Source organism: Maniola hyperantus, chromosome 8 (assembly GCF_902806685.2).
Source record: "Maniola hyperantus chromosome 8, iAphHyp1.2, whole genome shotgun sequence".
In the NCBI taxonomy this organism is placed as follows: domain Eukaryota; kingdom Metazoa; phylum Arthropoda; class Insecta; order Lepidoptera; family Nymphalidae; genus Maniola; species Maniola hyperantus.
This window is the reverse complement of record NC_048543.1, coordinates 15,777,390-15,797,300: the sequence shown is the minus strand read 5'-3', so window position 1 is coordinate 15,797,300 and position 19,911 is coordinate 15,777,390. Positions and strand designations below refer to the sequence as shown.

Genomic DNA, 19,911 nt, shown 5'->3' with positions numbered 1-19,911 from the left:
ATTTTTATAACATCTAAATAGGTAAGCTTAAATTAATTTTAACTATTACTTTAATATTTACATACTTTACTTACACTAATTTTAAACATTTTGTTGTTTAATTTTTTTATCATTAATATATTCTGTAACACAGTAGTAATTTTTTTGTTTCAGTATCTCTACAACTTTTTGTTTAAAATTAGTGTAAAGTGTAAAATCTTTTAATTAGACTTTTAAACTTTAAAGGTGTCCTTTATGCCAGACCTATTTACTACAGGCATGAGCGGCATGACGCATAACTAAATTCCTGCAGCAGTGGAGCGGTGTGATGACGTGGCGAGAGAGCTCAGAGATTCGTCAATTTGTGACAGTTGTCACCCCTCCCGCACTGCTACACAGTACACTTCCGCAGGAACCTACTGTGGCATGCCTGTAGTCATAACTGTGGGGCTGGCAATTTGCATACTTAAAGGTCACCTATAAAAGCCCCTTAAAAATATCAGATATCATTAAATGTGTATGTAGGGTGGCTATCTGCGTTCTAATGAATCGAAGCACAATGGCGTATCTTAATAGATGTAGAAGAATTAAAAGACTGTTTCCTAATTTTGTTATTTGTCTGCCTGGCCAGTAATTTGGTACAGCTCTGGTAAATGCTCAGGCAAAGCTCACGAATGACTTAATTCAAGTAGTTAGTTATCTTTATTTACGTAGGTAGGACAACTATCGCCATTTATGGTTCGTTGAGACTCAACACTTAGACCACAGGTTCGGAAAACATATTTTACTGAAAAGAGCTGACAAGAAACCTACCTAGCGGTTACTTTTCTGTTTAATCGATTCATATTGAATGAAATGGACACAAATTAATGTCAACTCGAGGCGTATCCATGCTATTCTTGCACACGCAAGTTTTTATCAGCGATATATTATCAAGTCGTGTTATATAACGTGGACCTGTGTCGATATCGCCGTCCCTGTCTCTCGGGCGATCGTTCGAGACGAGCCTCCCGCCGCGAGTGGCGAGAGCGGGACGCACGATGTTGCATTAAATTTCGATCCTATTCTGTAATGTTTTGTCCAATCGCGTCCGATCTCTGCGTGTTCCGGTTCTTTGTCATCAATGGGTCGCCGGGCGAGACCGATTCGAGTGCTACTTGAGAACTATTTACGCTAAATTTGGGCTGCTTTTTAGCTTACGAGGTGTTCTAAAAGATCGTCCGAGCTGGTTTCCAAAGTTCCAACGCGAAATCTGGTCCCGAACGGCGGTACTCGGTGCGACCGACGATAGGCCCTTTCGGCATTAATGAGGCGTACCCACTTCAGCTGACTGCGTCGTACGCAAGGCTACTCCAACCGAACTAGTAGTAGTTCGGCGTTCGAGGGAGGCGGTCGGGTGGTCGCGCATTGCTATGCGGATATGTTACTGAGGTTTAGGATGTCTTTGGAACGTTCGCCATAGGCGTGCCGGCGTGCGAGTCAGTGGGCAGTGCGAGCGTGCGGGCGGGCCGGTGTCGTGCCGGGCGCGAGACGCGAGTGAGTGAGTGCAGGACTCGGTAGGAGCCGAGGCTCAATAATGCTCAAGTTCCTGACGCATAAGCTTCGAACACATTCGCTGAATGAGGAGAACGTCTCCGAGAAGGTGGGTGTCGGCGCGGCCGGGCCGCCGCGAAGGTCACACCGCCACCAGAAAATGGCCGCCCGCTCGAGAACAAAGGAGCGGAACGCTCGCCGGCTTCCACTCGCGCTAGCTGCGACGCGATGCAGGCTCGCTCCTCGACAGTGTCCGAACCCCTCGGGCACATACGTTGACGCCTATCGGTACGGAGGAGCGGGCTTCGGTGGCGGAGTGCGATGGCCGACCGGGTGATTGATTCGAGTCTGAGCGAACGTTTCTGCTTGCAGGTGGAGGAGCGGGACTCCGGGACCGAGTCTGACGACGAGGCCGACCGCGCCGACACCGGTGAGTGCCCGGACCGGTGCCGTGCCGTCTCCGGCTCGAGCCCGTAAAACTATCACGAGCTTACGCACGCTCACAATTCGCCGGCTGGTTTAGTTCCTCCACTCCCTGTCGCTAGTAACTTACCCAAACGAGCAAAACACTTTACAATCGTGTGCAATCCGTTACCCGTCCGACTTGCCTTGTCGGATTGGTAAATAAATAGAATTATGCAAAATGAAAAAAACAACAAAACAAGGTTGAATCGTTCGTTAATTGTTGCCAGCATTATTATTTTAATTCCTATTAGCATACCGGTTTATTGAGCGAGCTAAAGTTCGAGCGAATTATTGCGAGCCTGGACCGTAAGTGACTTACCTACTTGCCTTCTAAATCATTGTGATTTGTGACTACTAGTCATCAGGGAGGTCTATCTTGATTCTGGTAGATTCCTAGATCTTCAAATAACTTCTTTGTTAGTCTAATAACTGTGACCTTGAAACGCGACCTTGAACTTTTGTATTGGTGCCACTACATTATGCGATACTAGTACATTATGCTTACAAAACTATAAGCAGGTTAGCATACAATCAGCAATTCGCAAAGCGTCGCGGATATACAATTGTGAAAATGTATCGACTATCGATAGCGATACTTTAACGTGTGGCAAGTTTAAAACGAATGACCAGACGAAATACCAGACCATCAATAAGCGTAAATTATTACCTATTTTGAATAAATCATTTGACTTTGACTTTGAATGAGCATCGCCATTTTATGTAGCCAACCTACTGGGCCGGTAGGATGGAAGTAGGCAATAGGCATTACCTACTAACTAAGTAAGATCTAGATCTTAGATAGGTAGGTATAACCTAGGTTAACGCTGAATGAATAGAAACTACAGTGGCAACAACCAACTTACCTAATACCTAATAGTCAGCTTAGATAAGATCCTTAGTCAAGCTCAACCTACCTAAGTGATTTTTGAAGAGTTCCAAGAAGACACATATTCCAGTCGACTTTCTACGCATTATGTGAAATTGTTTTACTGAAATAAATACCTATTTTCATAGCGGAGCGAGACCAATAATTAATCTATGCCTATTTTTGTTTTTTTGAAATTAAGTCAGATTTGTCTTTGTGGTTCTAAAACAGATAGGTATTTCGTCGTGGTTCGCAATTACATCACAAGAAAAAAATTAAAATGTGTTCAGGAACAAAAAATTAGTAGGTAGGTAAGTATTTTCAAAGTAAGATAACTAGGTATACCTACCAAGTGGAGTAGGTATCATATTATATTTATGGAAGGGCATTAACTACCTGTACAATGTAGGTAGGTACCTTCATTCTAAATCTAAAACAGCTTTTAAAGTTAGTTTTGCGGTTCGTTAGCAAAAGTGATTATTACCGTTTTTCTTGTTCTGTAGTAACTACGGAACCATAGAGTAAAGTAATATAGGTACGGAACCTTTGGTGCGCGAGTCTGACTAACACTTGACCGGTTTATTTTCTAGAAGATCAGACTAGTCTTGAGAGTTTCACCGGTGCTGGAGTGAATTTAAAGCCAAAACAATAAACTGTCGATGTGTTCATACACTGTCGGTGTCGTAATCTCGCGTATTTTATTTATCACCAAAGTCACAGCAAAGTCAAGGTCTGCGCTTAATCGCGCCATACCTATATACACATACCTAACTAAGTAGATATAGGGGCATACAATACAATAATAATTAGGTGTGTTTGTTACGAGTGAAGTTCATAGACGTCCACTGCTATATAGGTCTCTTGTAGGGACTTCCACGAGCCACGGTCACGCCACCTGAATCCAGCGGCTCCCTGCGACTAGTCTGATGTCGTCCTTCCACTTAGTGGGGGGGTCTTCCAACGCTGCGTCTTTCGGTGTGAGGTCGCCATTCCAGCACCTTGGGACCCCAACGTCTATCGGTTGTACGAACTATGTGCCCTGCCCATTGCCACTTCAGCTTCGCAACCCGTTGAGCTATGTCGGTTACTCTAGTTCTCTACGGATCTCCTCATTTGATCACGTAGAGAAACTCCGCACATAGCTCTCTCCATCGCCCGCTGAGTGACTGAGTTTTCTTATGAGGCCCATAGTTAGCGACCATTATCTCGGATCCATATGTCATCACTGGCAACACTCACTGTTCGAACACTTTGGTCTTCAAGCACTGAGGAACTCTACACTATCTGAGGAAGTCTACTAGAGATTAGAAACCATAATTATGTAGGTATATATTGTTAATCTACCTTACATTTGCTTTGCTATCGAATATCGGTGTTAGGTACCTGACAAGCCACGTACTTACCTATAGTGTTTTATCAAGGAGCCACGCGGTCTGAATGTGCAGGCGCTCATGATAATAATACTGTCAGTGAATAAAATAAGTAGAACCACTAGATTAGGTACAACATGGGGATTTTCAAGGGGCGGACCAACAAATTCCTAAAAGGCCGGCAACGCATCGGCGGTTCCTCTGGTGCTGCAAATGTTCATGGGCGGCAGTAATCACTTAACATCAGGGGACCCGCCTGCTCGTTTGCTCTCTATATATCTCTATTTAAAAAAAAGTAGAACCTCTAAAAGTTTTCATTATCATCATCTTCAACCGATAGACGTGGTCGTCCACTGTTGGACATAGGTCTCTTCCACTGCTCCCTGCGGCTCGTTTGATGTTGGTCCACCTAGTGGAGAATCTTCTAATGCAGCGCTTTCCAGTGCGAGATCAATACAATGCTCAGTGACCTTAGTACGTTAGTACTATTATACATATATTATGTGCCTTAGCAGAGTCACTCAACAGGTGAGCCTAAAAATGAACATGAGTAAGACGTAAATCATGCCTATGTCCAGTCCTACCCAGTAATCATTGAGAGCTCTGCACTCGAAATTGTAATCGAGTTATATAGGCCCTGTAAGCCCGGGCCTAGGGCGGCCAGATATTAAGGGCGGCCAATCGTGGCAAATATTCACTGACGTTATGATAAAAGTTATGTGATAAAAGCTTGCAATAAAGTAAATTAATTATGTACCTAGTCTATAATATAACTATGATGAGTGCTGAGAAAGGGGCGGCTGGTATCTACTCAAGTATTACATGGCCTGCGGCCTTGGGCGGCTAGGACTACAAATCCGCCACTGCCTGGAACACACAATCCAGTTAGGTAGGGCCCAATTTCGAGAAAGAGGTTAACCGCCGAGCCGAATCCAATTCGGCTGGATAGCGTTCGGGAAACTTCGAGATGTCTTCTCGTCCTAAATTCCTCAGTGCTTGAAGACCAAATTCTAACAGTGCGTGTTGCCAGTGATGACATAAGTAGGTAATAATATGGGTAAGAATTTGGAGAATTCAGAAATCCTACCCTAGCGATGGTGAGGCGGTTCAGCTGGTCAAATAATACAACAGAAACTTCAAAAGAACCGTTACAGCTTACATTATGTTTACACTCCACAAAAAAGCCATTGTAAAGCCATCAGACGTGTGAAGTGCCAGGCAAGTTGAGGCGATGCGGGCGATTTGTATGGAAACTATGGAGCTTGTATGAAAGCGTCGTCATACAAACTAATGACAATATTTAACACGTCGGGTATCTCGTGAATACCGCCGGTACAATGGCACCGACTCATAATGGTACCTACGGGTACCGTCGTACCAGATACTATCTATGGTCGACGCGACATTCTTACCCACAGAATACTAAGTTAGATAATAGAAATGGTAATTGCATTCTTTTATACCAGGATTACGATTTGCCGATGTTAAGCAACATATTACACGAAAATATGACTGGCTAAAGAGGCTATAACGGAGAATGGGCAGGAGCGTTCTTTGTGCGAGTGCGATCACTAACCCGTCTGCCCAGAGCGTGTTGATTTAAAAAAATAGCGAGTAAACGTGCAGGCGGGTCACCTGATGTTAAGTGATTACCGCCGCCCATGAACATTTGCAGCATTAGAGGAACCGCCAATGCGTTTCCGGCCTTTCAGGAAATTGTTGGTCCGCCCCTTGAGCAACCTCATGTAATCTAGTGGGAACACTGCCGAAGGGAGTTGATTCCACAGTTGGCATGTGATTGTGGGCAAACCCTCCCGTTTGGAGAGGCCTTTAGTCCAGCAGTGGACTGATCTAGGCTATTGATGAAAGAGGGCTAGGCTATTGAGAAAAGTGCCGTTTGCTTGATCAGGCCGCATGACCGGCGCATCAAGCAGCTTGATCAAGTAAAACAAATCTACGTGCTTGACCGTCTCGGAATCTCTTTAGACAATATGGGTGAGATCTATAGAGTGCACTATGGCTTTGTTTAGACTTAAGACAGAGTTAAAACGAGACAGAGCTATATCTCTCACATAAATCTGTCTCATTTGAACTCAAACTTAAGTCTGAGCAAAGTCAAAGTGCTCTCTACAGATTTCAGCCGGAGTCAGCGAATCACCCGCTGAGCAGGCGCGCCCTACCTTAGGCGGCATCATCTCCTGTTTGGTGTGATGAGCGCAAGCCTATAGTAATAAAAAGATAAGCGTCATACAATACAATACACTGTAGATTTGCTAGCAGTCTTCCATTTCATTCATTAGTGGCACTCCCAAGTTGTAGGACTTGTACGTCGCCGGCCGACGGAGATGGCATGAATTAAACATCGCTCCAAAACTGGAGAAATTAATTACACTTGCTTCAGCGAACTGCGCGGCGTCGCCAGAACATGCGTATGGGCAAGGGTTGGCAATATTGTCCCTTCACATCATCGGGATAGACTTTAAAGCTTTTTGCAACGCCAAACGTTTATCTGGTGAGTTTACCAGCGGTTTTGAAGTTTTTTTTTAAATAGACTAGCGCTTGGCTGCAATCAGACTTGCTGGCAAGTGATGATGCAGCCTAAGACTTGAAGGTACACTACCTATAATAAAAGTGGAGAAGAAAACTGGTACCGGAAGGGCGATCCATATCCATATCCTAGCAGTTCGAATTAGAAGAAAGGCGATTGGTTGATTATGATGACAATGCAAGTAGTAGAGGGTCCAAAGTTCATCCCGATCATTTAGTATGACGTTTAGGTGAAAATCCAGATCAGCTGTAATTTGACGCCATTGATGGCGTCCAGCGCTAGTTCCTTTTGGAACAAGGAAGCGGGACTGATTTAGATTCATTGAGATTGGACTTTGCATTCCATATAATAATATAAACTATGCATAGCAATCTATGACCGCATTCAGACCGCTTGGTTTATTGCCGGCAGTTCTCAGAGGAACCTGTTGTTCGACTCGCTGATAGAACCTTGACTTTTCGAAGCTCAAGTTGGCGTTGAAAGTTGGTTGGACTGTCCAAAAAAGGCCTGACTTGACAGCCCTAGGAAATTGTGAATTGTTTTATACCATCAATTGGTAATTGCACAGTGAATGGGCCCCCTGCTCACGCGCCCCAACATGGCGCGACGAGCGACAGCCGCAAAAACCACTAGTCTTTCCCCCTCACACATATACCAAACCCCACAAGAGGAAGCAAGACGCAAGACCCACGTCTATCAGGCAAAAACAATCGCAGTGCCATCCTGTAGTAACAGCGACGCGACGACGTTAATGTGTTTCTGCAGAATCAAGAACTGCTTTTTTCTTCCACTATACTCCATCGTTTAGAATTCCGTTTGCGAGTTGTCTGAATCCCATTAAAAGGGATACCTATACAGTATTGCGATGGGTTCTTACATCATAGTACTTAGACAATCTTTATAGTGCCTAACAAATCTTGAAAACAGATTTTGAACTAACTTTGATTTGATCAGTACCCTTATTATAAATGTGAAAGTGTGTTTGGTTTGTTGGTTTGTCCTTCAATCACGTCGCAACGGAGCAATGGATCCACGTGATTTTTTCAGGGGTATAGTTAAAGACCAGGAGAGTGACATAGCCTACTTTTTATCCCGGAAAATCAAAGAGTTCCCACGGGATTTTCAAAAAACCTATTTTATCTATACCCATGCAAAAAAATCACGTCAATCCGTTGCACCGTTGCGACGTGATTGAAGGACAAACCAATAAACCAACAAACAAACAGACTTTCGATTTACACATCCGTTTACACATACACATTCTGATGTTGTTCATTTACCAATATCCTATAGGTACACGTCAATATAAATTAGTTTATTGCACACAAGCTCTTATTAATTCTCAAACTCCTAATTACCTCTTGCTATTGACTCTTCATCTAAGTCCTGAGGTGGAAAGCGTACCCTAGTTGTACTGACTCGGCAAGAAACTGGTACTTTTCCATCACCTTTCGAACTGTGGAAACTTGCTTGCTCAAGTAAAGCAGTTTTGTATGTTGGCGCAATTCACTGGCGTATCATTTGTGTAGTGCTTAAGCAAGTAGTTTTTCATAATCAGCATAATATAATCAGTAATCACTGAATATAATATGACATAATGGATCCGAGATAAATGGTCGCTAACTATGAGCCGCATGATAATAATAATAATTAATCTTTATTTAAAGCAACTAAGTAGGGCTCAATTGTTAGTAGACAATTTTATTGTTAGTAATAAAGAAGGGGAAAAAGAGACGATTAAACATTTACAATAATAATTGTGGCCTCACCAACACTTGAATAATTTGTTCAAGCATTGGTGAGTCCGTCTTACTCGCAAACATCAGGATGCGGTTGGTACTTGAGCGCAGCCTTGTCAGCAGTGATGATGACTTCTTCCGCGTTACGGCAAAGAAGTCATCAGTGCGCTCCTCTGCGAACATACCTGACGCTGAACAGAACCGCGGCAAGCCCAACAGCATCCTAAACCCATTATTAAATTGCACTCTTAGAGTGTCTATGTCTGTGTCTATAAGAAAGCTCACTCAGCAGGCGATGAGGAAAGAGATCAAATCAGAAATGAGCAGAGGAACCACAGCTCAGCGGTTTATGAAGCTGAAGTGACAATGGGCAGGAATCATAGTTCGAAAAACTGATAGACGTTGGGGTCCTAAGGTGCTAGAATGGCGACTCCGCACCAAAAAGCGCAGTAATGGAAGAGCCCCCTCTAGCTGGACAGACGACTTCAAACGCGTCACAGGGAGCTGCTGGATTCAGGCGGCACAAGACAGTGGAATATAATAGAAAACTGTTTTATTCAAATACTTTTACAAGTACTTTTGTATTGTCAAATGCAGATAGCACTGGTTCGGAATGCCTTTCCGAGATGGCGTGTGGAAGAGTAGTACAAGAGGCCTACCTTTGTCCAGCTCAGTCCAGCTGTGGCGTCTATCGGTGAATGATGGTGATGAACCATTCAGCTTGCTGCAAACTTCTCAATAATATTACTTGCTTATTTTAATTTCTCTTTTTTCATTCATTATAGGCGCACGACCACGATCACACCTGATAGGAAGTGATGATGTGGCCTAAGATGGGACGCGTTTGCCTAGAAGGTGCTTATTCACTCTTGTTTTAAAGATACCCGGATTATAATTTTATTGACAGGAAACACTGATCTCGGAGGAGTATTCCAGACCATGCGTATAAGGAATGATGACGCAAAGCGTTTCGTACGCGTAGATAAACCTAACCTTTAAGTAAATGGTGCAGTTAAAAACCACATATTTTTATCAAGTAATCCTGGGAATAGTTAGAGAGTTGGTAACCGGTATGTCCGACAATGTCGTGGTGTTTAGTTTAACATTGGCCACGCATTCCGGTAAATTACAAGTTCTCCCGACATCGACGTCCGATAACTTGCTTCTGATTTCAGAAAACGCGTCTTATTCAATCTTTTCACAATTTCTACATAATTTTGATTCATCATCATCCATCAAGGGCTCAGGGCTGACTACTGAGGATGGGCCTTCTCTCAGAATGGGAAGGGTTTGGCCATAGTCTATCACGTTGGTTAAGTGCGGATTGGCAGAATTCATACACTTTTGTAAACATCATGGAGAACTCTCAGTAATGCAGGTTTCCTCACGATGTTTTTCTTCACCGTTAAGCAAGTTATACCTACTTATTTTAATTAAGTTAAAACGCACAAAAACACCGAAAAGTTATAGAGGTGTGTGCCCGGGACCGAACCCACTGACGTTTTAACCACTAGGCTATCAGCGCTTTTAGAGAGTTGGTAACCGGCAAATGTCTAACCGGTAACCGCGTGGCAACCGACAATGCCGTGGTGTTTAGTTTAACATTGGCCACGCACTCCGGTAAATTACAAGTTTTATCGACATCGACGCCCGATAACTTGCTTCGGATTTCACAAGACGCGTTTTATTCAATCTTTTTTTTAAGGTTCCGTACCTCAAAAGGATAAACGGAACCCTTATAGGATCCCTTTGTTGTCTGTCTGAATGTCTGTCTGTCAAGAAATCTACAGAGTACTTCCCATTGACCTAGAATCATGAAATTTGGCAGGTAGGTAGGTTTTATAGCAGACATTAGGGGAAAAATCTGAAAACCGTGAATTTGTGGTTACATCACACCAAAAAAAATTAAATTGTGGTCATGAATTAATGATTAGTATTTTCAATTTCCGAAGTAAAGTAACTAAGTATATATCAATTCAATTCAATTTTATTTATTTGTTGATACAGGTAGGTGTTTTACATACATATTATGTAAACACATAATACATCAAGTGGGGGGTATCATATGAAAGGACTTCACCTGTGCATTTTAAAACCGATTTTTAAATATTTTTTACATGACTTTAATTTCTCATTGATATTCAAATTTGGATTTTTTTATAAGTAATCAAAGAGGGAATTAGTACAACCTGGGTACATGAAATCGAATACTTACTAGAAAATATAAATTGACATAAACCTAGGTATTGCGATTTCTATTTTCAGATTGCTAGGGGAATTAATATCGCCATACTCCAATACCTAAGCTAAGCGTACAGTAGTTTTGCCGTCAGATATATTTTTAATATGACGTTGAACCATTGACTGCACCCACCAGTTGGAAATATATTTCTGAACTCTGACCCCGATTAATTCCATATGCCTGTGTGGTTATATTTGCAGCTGCTCATAATATTTTGTTGCAAAACATTTTATATGTCTGTTTAAACTATGTTTATTTGTTTTTGATTTCAACTAATAACACGCTTGTTTCTTTATCAATAACGAGCTTATGCTCGCGACTTCCTCCGCGTGGACTACACAAATTTCAAACCAATATTTCACCCCCTCAGGAGATGAATTTTCAAAAATCCTTTCTTAGCGGACGCCTACGTCATAATAGCTATCTGCATGCCCAGCCCGATCCGTCCAGTAGTTTGAACTGTGCGTTGATAGATCAGTCAGTCAGTCATCTTTTCCTTTCACATATATATTTAGACTATAAGTAGGTAGCTGATGCCCGCGGACTTTGTTCGCGTGGATTTAGTTTTTCTAAAATCCCGTGGGAGCTTTAATTTTCTAAAATCCCGTGGGAGCTCTAATTTTCCTGGACAAAAAGTACCTAGCTCTCGTCACTCTCGTCTTTAACAGCTATACCTTGGTGCCTACCTACTACGTCATTCCGTTGCATGACGTGATTGAAGGACAAACCAACATACAAACACACTTAAACATTTATAATATGGGTAGTGATAGTGAAGTAGTGATGTCAATTAGTCTACAATAACACTTTCATCGATTGACGTATGAATACTTGGCCGAAACCCCATTGTCGACTGAGCATAAGTAGCCAAGCTAAGTATATTACCTATTTCTTCATCATCATCATGATCAACCCATCGCCGGCTCACTACAGAGCACGGGTCTCCTCTCAGAGTGAGAAGAGTTTTTGACCATACATTTGAACATTATGGAGAACTCTCAGGCATGCCGGTTTCCTCACGGATTCCTTTACCGCTAAGCAAGTGATATTTTAATTACTTAAAACGCACATACCTACCTAACTCAGAAAAGTTAGAGGTGCATGCCCGGGATCGAACCTCTGACCTCCGACTAGAAGGTGGACGTCCTAACCACTAGGCTATCACAGCTTATTTCTTATCTATAAGTTACACAGGTACCTACTATTAGATAATGTGCCAAACATCCTGTCCAAGATTACCACTTTATGTCAGAAGAGAAACTAAAACGTGGCCCTGCGTTTAAAACTAGAAATTAATATGACACCAAAGTAGACGCACGCGCAGCCCATTCGCATGAGATTACGGTGTGTCAACCAATCGCGTCGCTGCATCGTTCCCCTCCCCCCTTGCCCGGTGCCCCCCGCCCTCCCCTTCAATCAGCTGGCGCGATTGAAGCGTAATCAGAGCCACTGATAACTACAGTGCGTGAAAATAAACCCATTCGGTGAGTGTTTTAGTTTATTTTAATTTGACACTTATTCTGCAGCAACATAATGGTATAACATGTTGTTCGTCATTTTAAAAACTGTTGGTTAATGGCTGGTCTTTTATGGGTAGGATCAACCCCAAAATCTATCGGTTTTTCAACCTATGTGCCCTGCCCATTGCCAACTTCGCAACCCGCTGAGCAACGTAAGCTACTCTGGTTCTCCTACGGATCTCCTCATTTCTAATTTGATCACGTAAAGAAACTCCGAGCATGGCTCTTTATTCAATCAATTAGTCTGTTTGCGTTCACTGCTGTGCATAGGCCTTCCCGAAAGCGCGCCACCACGCACGGTCCTCCGCTTTCCTTATCCACCCACTTCCCGCTACCTTCTGAAGGTCGTTCCATACTGCGCTTGCTGGTACGCAGTCTCCACTCCAGAACACGTCTGCCCCAGCGGCCATCGGTTCTGCGATAGACATGGTGTGTCACTTCAGCTTGCTTTCGTTGCGCTTTGTCGGCCATTTTGGCTCTCCTACGTAATTCCTAATTTCGGATTTTGTTCTTCAGAGTTCATTCCGTTGCTTACTTATGAGGTTCATATAGTTAGCGACCATGTCTCGGATCCATTCCGATTCTTATATTACTTTTTAACCGACTTCAAAAAAAGGAGGAGGTTCTCAATTCGTCGGAATCTTTTTTTTTTTTTATTTTTTATTTTTTTATGTATGTTCCCCGATTACTCGAAAACGCCTGGACCGATTTTGAAAATTCTTTTTTTGTTTGAAAGGGTATACTTCAAAGTTGGTCCCATTTCAATTTGGTGAAGATCTGATGAACATCTTCGAAGATAGATACTGGAACTCCTCAACGGATAAGAGTAAATTGCTCGCGATCAGTGTAATAGCTTAGTAAACAGTAGATTTTTAACCAGTCATAGCATAATTCCATGGGGCCACTAAAAATTGTGAAATAAAAAATTTTTACAAAAAAAATAAAAACCGACTTCGTTACACAAACACTAAAAATTGAAAAATAATTTAATTTATTACCGATTATATTATGTATACAAGAGTTAATATAGTTCCATAATAATATTTTTTGGGGTCGGTGCCAATGAGGTGCCATTGTGGAGTCCCATAAAAATATGAAGTCTAGACGATTCGCGCAGCTAAAGCTAATTGGCACCGGCACCAAAAAGTATTATTATGGAACTATATTAATTCTTGTATACATAATATAATCGGTAATAAATTAAATTATTTTTCAATTTTTAGTGTTTGTGTAACGAAGTCGGTTTTTATTTTTTTTGTAAAAAATTTTATACCATAAAAACTGGTGTCCGTTTATGGTAGCCTTCATTAAATCCAACACATCTTCCTGGAAGCCTGCCCATTCACATCGTCGGACTGGTTGCGAAGCTCGCAGTCAATTGTCGGCCGTCGTTGAATTAAGAAGATGTGTGTCATAATGTGGTAAAGGTAAAAAGCCCTCGCTCAGGCTACGTGATTTCCGTCAACAGCGCGACTTGTTATATCTTATGTCACGAGACGCGAACCGGCCGCGACCGGTCCCCGGAGCCTGTTTTATTTATGAGCGTCTACACTCTACACACATGCCAACAGGCAACAGACCAACTTATACTGAGAAAAAATCGGTCAGATGCGAGTTGGACTCGAACACGAAGGGTTCCGCACCATCGTAGAATTTAATTTTTTTTTGTGATGTTTTACCACTTACCAAAAATTCACGGTTTTCAGATTTTTCCCTTTACTTGTGTTATAAGACATTGATACACTACACTACCTGCCAAATTTCATGATTCTACAGACGCGACAGACAGACAACAAAGTGAGGAACACTTGGGGTTAGTTTAGGGTTCCTTGTTTTATCTGGAGTTACGGAATCCTTGTTTTATCTGAAATCACGGAAGACCTGAGCGCGCTTGGAACCCTCGTAGCTTTAGTTTTAAGTTTGCGTAATAATTATCAGCACTATATCTTACAAATCCAACACCATACCAGACCCTCAATAAGAGTAATTTATTACCTATTTTGAATAAATCATTTGAAAAATTGACAATCAAAAAGAGTACCTAATTTACGTCCTACATATTTTGAATTAATTATTTGAATTTAGTTACTAGACTTTTTTATTCGTGACAAAACTTTCATAATAATTACAGAAGTTTAAGGCACTTGTATTGTACAGACAATTTGGCTGCATCCCACATTCAGGCGACCTCCTCTATGGCGGGTGCAGCGGCCACCAGTGCCGAAGAGGCGCAAGTAGATAAGAATAGAAGTTGTTTTAGAAAGAAAAAAAAAGAGGTTATTGCGTCTACCGGGGGATCCCTTGAGCTGGGATTACGTAGGACAAAGAATTAGTTTGCCCATCCAAAGGGCCAATGCTGCAAGCATTGTTAAATATTGTTAGATGTCGGAAACATACTAAAGTAAGGCTATAATGTTTGTTGGAAAAGGTTGGATCATCTGAAGATGGCTTTACAGCAGAGCCGTTTTTACGATTGCCCGTCTCACCCCTCCACCCTCCTCGTTTCGTCTTCGTCGTAAAGTTCACTATATAGTATATCGTCTTTAGGGTATATTATCAGAGAGCAATTTTCGACGAATCCGATACAGCTCTAAAATTAGATCCCAATCAACTCGGTTACCGATTTGACTTTGGTAAGTTTCATGTAGCAATTTCTCGGATGACCAAGAAAACATTTTTTTTTATAATTAAATTTCTTCAATGCAAACCGCAGCAGTGGGGTTTTTGAAAAATTATTTGTAAGTATCAAACATAGGAATCATTTCACGTGTCGATTTGTGTGAATTTGATTCTTCTTCTTCTTCTCGCGTCGGTCCCTCAATTTTGAGGATTGTGGCTCCCTCGAGATACATTCTTCACGATGTTGCGCCATTTTTCCCTATTGGAGGCCGTACGGAAGGCGTTGCAGAAGGGTGTGTCGGCCGCTTCACGAATTGGTCGCACCAACGTCTCGGGCTTCATCCGCGGGGTCTCTTTCCTCAGATGTTGCCGGTGATCAACAGTTTCTCTATGCTACTCGCGTTGTTCCTGGCAATGTGACCGAAGTAGTCGAGCATCCGCCGCAGACAGATGTGAATTTTATTACATTATTTAAAACTTATGCATTGAAATGTATATAAATAACACCAGTGATGTTAACATATGAGCAAATCAGCTGTTTATCGTGATAACTCGAGTTCGGCAACCCCCACCGCAACACCGCGCTGTTATCAGTGCGGAGGACATCGCGTACTTGCGCCGAGGAACTGTGCCACCACAGATTATGGGCTTTGTTATTCAAAACAAGATAACGCCCTTTCGTTTAGTCGCGATAAAGTGAACTTGTTTCCTAATAATACCTGTTTACCTGTATACCTGTATACCTGTATACGTGTATACCGGTATACCTACGTGTATACCTGTATACGTGTATACCTGTATACCTGTATACCTGTATATATCAAAAAGTAACCTCGTCCGCCTAATAAGCCGCGGGCATCATCTAGTAATAAATTCGACGACCTCCCTGGCGCAGTGGTCTTATTAGTGGGAGGTCCCAGGTTCGATTCCCGGCAGGGGTTTGGAATTTTATAATTTCTAAATATCTGCTCAGGTGGGGAGGCTTTGCCCGTGGCCAGTTACCACCCTACTGGCAAAGCCGTATCGCCAAGTGATTTAGCGTTCCGGTACGTTGCCGCGTAGAAACCAAAGGGGTATCGATTTAAGTAAAACTGCCATGCCCCCTTCCAGGTTAGCCCTCTTCCAACTTAGACTGCATCATCACTTACCACCAGGTGAGATTGCACTCAATGGCTAACTTGTATCTGAATAAAAAAATTAGGTACCCTAGCATGGATTGAGTAGATTACAGATAGACACTTGGATTTTATTTATTTGTGTAGATTTCGCGGTACCTAGTAGTCGAAAGGGTTGGCTGGTATGGTAGGTTTTAGTAGGGGTATTCCAGCGGATCAGACACAGGCCTAATGAGTGTTTGTACAGAGCGGAGCGCGGTAACCTTCGCGACCCGGTTTCAGCGCGGGTGAACGCCCTAGCCTTAGCCTAGCCTGCACCGCGCCGCAGCTTAGCGAGCGTACAGTGACGAAGCAAATAGAAAAATTGGTACCACACACCACGCATCTTATTTCGAGTGTTTTTTTAAATTTTTTTAATGTTAACTTTCTGTGGCACCATAAACACTCAAGTTCATAAACACTTTTTCTTTTCCTTTTTCTTACTAAAAAAAGTTGAAAATTGTGGACTGCCGACAGTTGTGAAAAATTAAAACTATGATAACAATTAGAAGCTGTTAGGAGGTACTCCAATCACCGAAAGCCATACTTGACGCTTTCATAAAATTTTAAAAGCTAATACAATTGGCATGTTATTAAACACCTTGAAGTTTTTACCAATCCCAAAACCGCCTAACGTACTTAAATTAGCTTTGTTAAAAATATAATATAAACTTGAGAAAAAAAGATTATTATCTGATTAATATTGTAGCAGCAGTGTACCAGAACCAATTTATTCAAAGCTAAAAGGAAGCTAAAAAAAGCCGATCTGAGTAGACCTAGATCAGTCTCCGATGGCCATGTCGGAGGAAAAAGAGGAGGAACGAAAAAATGTAACGGCCGGTAAAGTTGGATGATCGCAACACAAACATACTAGCACACACAAATACCTAGACATTTTGACATGTTTTATGAACATTCCTTATACTACTCGTTAGGTTTAACGTTCCCTTGAGCCGTGCACTAATAGTAGCGTCATTATACATATCTCACACCCGGCTTTACTCACGTGGTTAGTCGACGTAAGTCGTAAGCCCGACTAGTTTCGAACCCATCCGGGGTCCTTTTTCACAGGGACTCAGTTCGTTGACAGCTAAACACGTGAGTAAAGCCGGGTGTGAGATATGTATAATGGAAATCACTCACGATAGTTTAAACGCTAAAATAGTAACGTCATGTCTGAACTGTACGCTTGCTATGCCGTGTCTGCACACTCATGCTACTATGCCTGTGCTATCGCCTGCTAAATGCTATCCATGAGTGTTCGCCACACGTGGCCGGGTGACGTTTTGTGATGAACGTCACAATCTAGAGCGTTGTCTCTGTCGTTGAGACCGACAAATCGTCACATAGGTATGAGTGACAGAGACAACGCTCTACAAAGCCGAAATCTCATTCTAAAAATCGATTTACAATATTTCTTGCCGGCTACTGTACCTATAGTACGGGACAGGTCGAGATGGCAATCGGGGTGGGGACGCCCCGCACACCCGCATAGCCCACGCGGTAAACCGGTGCGGCTGTCGCGCACACCCGAGTCGCGTCCTCCCGCCTCATACCCCGATTGCCATCTTGACCTGTCGTATACCTACTATACATTACCACGGAAAAAACTCGTTCCGCTTTAAACTTTTTTCTTAAAATTTGAAAATCGAAATTTCGATTACGTTCACGACATCTCCGGTTTTACAAGCGATTCGGAAGTCCGGACTCCGGAGTTACACCAAAACCGAAGTTTCCGAGCTCAAGCCTATATTACAATGTTGCATATGAACTGTACATTTGCTAAGCTTCATAGTCTGTAGCTACTATGTATATTTATTTAGTGAAAATAAAAGATAATTTTTATAAATTTTGAACGCTATATGCATGGACGTATAACTAAGTAAAATATAATAAGTCTATGGTTATAACTAGTTTATTAGATACTTATGCTTTTCTCTATTATCTAGGTACTATTTTCTCTAATATCATTATAGTTTCAGTCGGTCATTGCCTTTGAAACGGCAACTTTTTAGTGTTAGGTCGCGGTAAAGTTTGCTCTACAGCGTTTCCATCCACTATTGGCGTGTGCAGTCGATGACCTTTGAATTGAACAGTTTGCAGCGGGTTCACGGAGCGACGCTGTATCATTATAAGTCCCGCAAATTGCTATTGCGCGTGGGCGCCATTTTAGTGACGTCAGCACTAGACTGTAGTTTCGAACTTATGGTATATTTTTATTTCGGCTGACGTCAAAATGTTTCGATTTCATTCATTTCGATGTAAATAAGACATGATTCCAGCGCAATAGCAATTTGCGGGGCTTATACCTACTTTACGGTGAAGTGTGATCCGCCATTACTACGAGATGCCACTATACATTCATCTCATCATCATTATCGCTGGCTCACTTACGCACGGGTCTCATAAGGGTGTAGGCCATAATCTACTACGCTGCCTGAGTGCGGTTTAGCAGATTTTACACACTGTTGAGAACATTACGAAGTACTCTCAGGCATCCAGATTTCCACGATCCTTCACCGTTAAAGCAAAAAGGCACATATCTTCGAAAACTTGAGGTGCCGTATCTGGGATCGAACCCCCGACTAATTCGGGAGAATACGAGGTGGACGTCGTATCACTCGGGATGATGTAAGAATTCTAATCTAACGATACCTCATACAATCAAATCTGTTCAGAAAAGAAATTATGGTGGAATAAAAAAACTGACTTTACTTATTTATTTATTTATTTTTATTATTCATGTACCAAAAATTGTAGTTACAAAGTAATAATAAATTAAGTTACATCGGAAATGCTTATCTCTAAACAGAGATTTCTTCCAGCTTCCCATTCGAGGTTGTGAGTAAGGCGTATAAAGAAGTGGAATAGGTCTACGGTACTAAAATCTAATAAACTACATAAATATCTTATAATAAATACCCAAATCAACTTATATACAATAATAATACTTACATGAACTCTGAAATCATTTTTAACTCCTTTTGGGGGTAGTTGTGTAAAGATGTTGCCACGCTTTTATCATCATTAATCTGATGACAGTCAGCGGGCTCAGGAGCTCGTCTCTACCCGCTCCGCACCCGTGCCAATTAGAATAATTCATTCAGCTGAAAGTAGGCCGCCGCCACCGCCGCCGCCCGTATCTCGCTCACAGTTCTTCACGGCGGAATTTTACCTCAACGGCTCACCGGCGGCTTGTATTTTGTGAAGGAAGATCAAATCATCTCAAGGTAGATTACACCTTACAAATAATTCCCAATATTATGCTAGTTAACAATATGTGATCCTGCCAAAGGAGTGCTTAGGCGTAGCGAAACTAATAATAATTAATCTATGGATTAGACGCAGTACTAAGATAACTTGTGTTACGAGTGTCGTACAAAATGTGTTCATGGTCAAATAATTAGTACTTATTTTCAACTTTCAAAGTAAGATAACTATACCAATTAGTGTATCATATGAAAGGGCTTTACCTGTAGGTTCATTCTAAAACAGAGTTTAATTTATTTATATGCATAATAGTTCTTGATTTATACCTTGGTGCAAAATATCTTAAAGTACGACTGTAAGTGTAGCACGGTCCATACAATCCTCGGTGCGCGAGTCTGACTCGCACTTGGCCGGTTTTTTTTTAAATCCCATGGGAACTCTTTGATTTTCCCAGTAAAAAAGTGTGTCCTTCTATGTCCTTCCCCGGGATGTAAGCTAACTCTGTACTAAATTTCATCAAAATCGGTTGAACTGTCGAGCCGTTAAAAGCTAGTAGACAGACACACTTTCGCATTTATAATATTAGTATGCATAGTGCTTTAAACAGGCTTAGTTGATGGAGAAAACATAGTTGTACAAACAGTAAAAACTCACCTTACTTCCTCAT

At 41.9% G+C, this 19,911-nt stretch overlaps 1 protein-coding gene and 2 long non-coding RNA genes across 3 annotated transcripts in view; all 3 read left to right on the top strand.

Annotated features, from left to right (window-relative positions):
* Window positions 1-19,911, top strand: part of LOC138402711 (uncharacterized) — a 483,214-nt gene that overhangs the window by 332,940 nt on the left and 130,363 nt on the right. The gene's annotated exons all lie outside the window — the stretch shown is intronic.
* The window catches only part of LOC138402713 (uncharacterized), a 156,506-nt gene that overhangs the window by 68,509 nt on the left and 68,086 nt on the right, over window positions 1-19,911 (top strand). The window lies entirely within an intron of this gene.
* The window catches only part of Reph (Regulator of eph expression), a 67,466-nt gene continuing 49,080 nt past the window's right edge, over window positions 1,526-19,911 (top strand). The window contains exons 1-2 of the mRNA XM_034971224.2: window positions 1,526-1,621; window positions 1,885-1,942. Coding sequence (XP_034827115.2) covers window positions 1,556-1,621; window positions 1,885-1,942 — 124 coding nt within the window. The 5' untranslated portion in view covers window positions 1,526-1,555. The remainder of the gene's footprint in view (window positions 1,622-1,884; window positions 1,943-19,911) is intronic.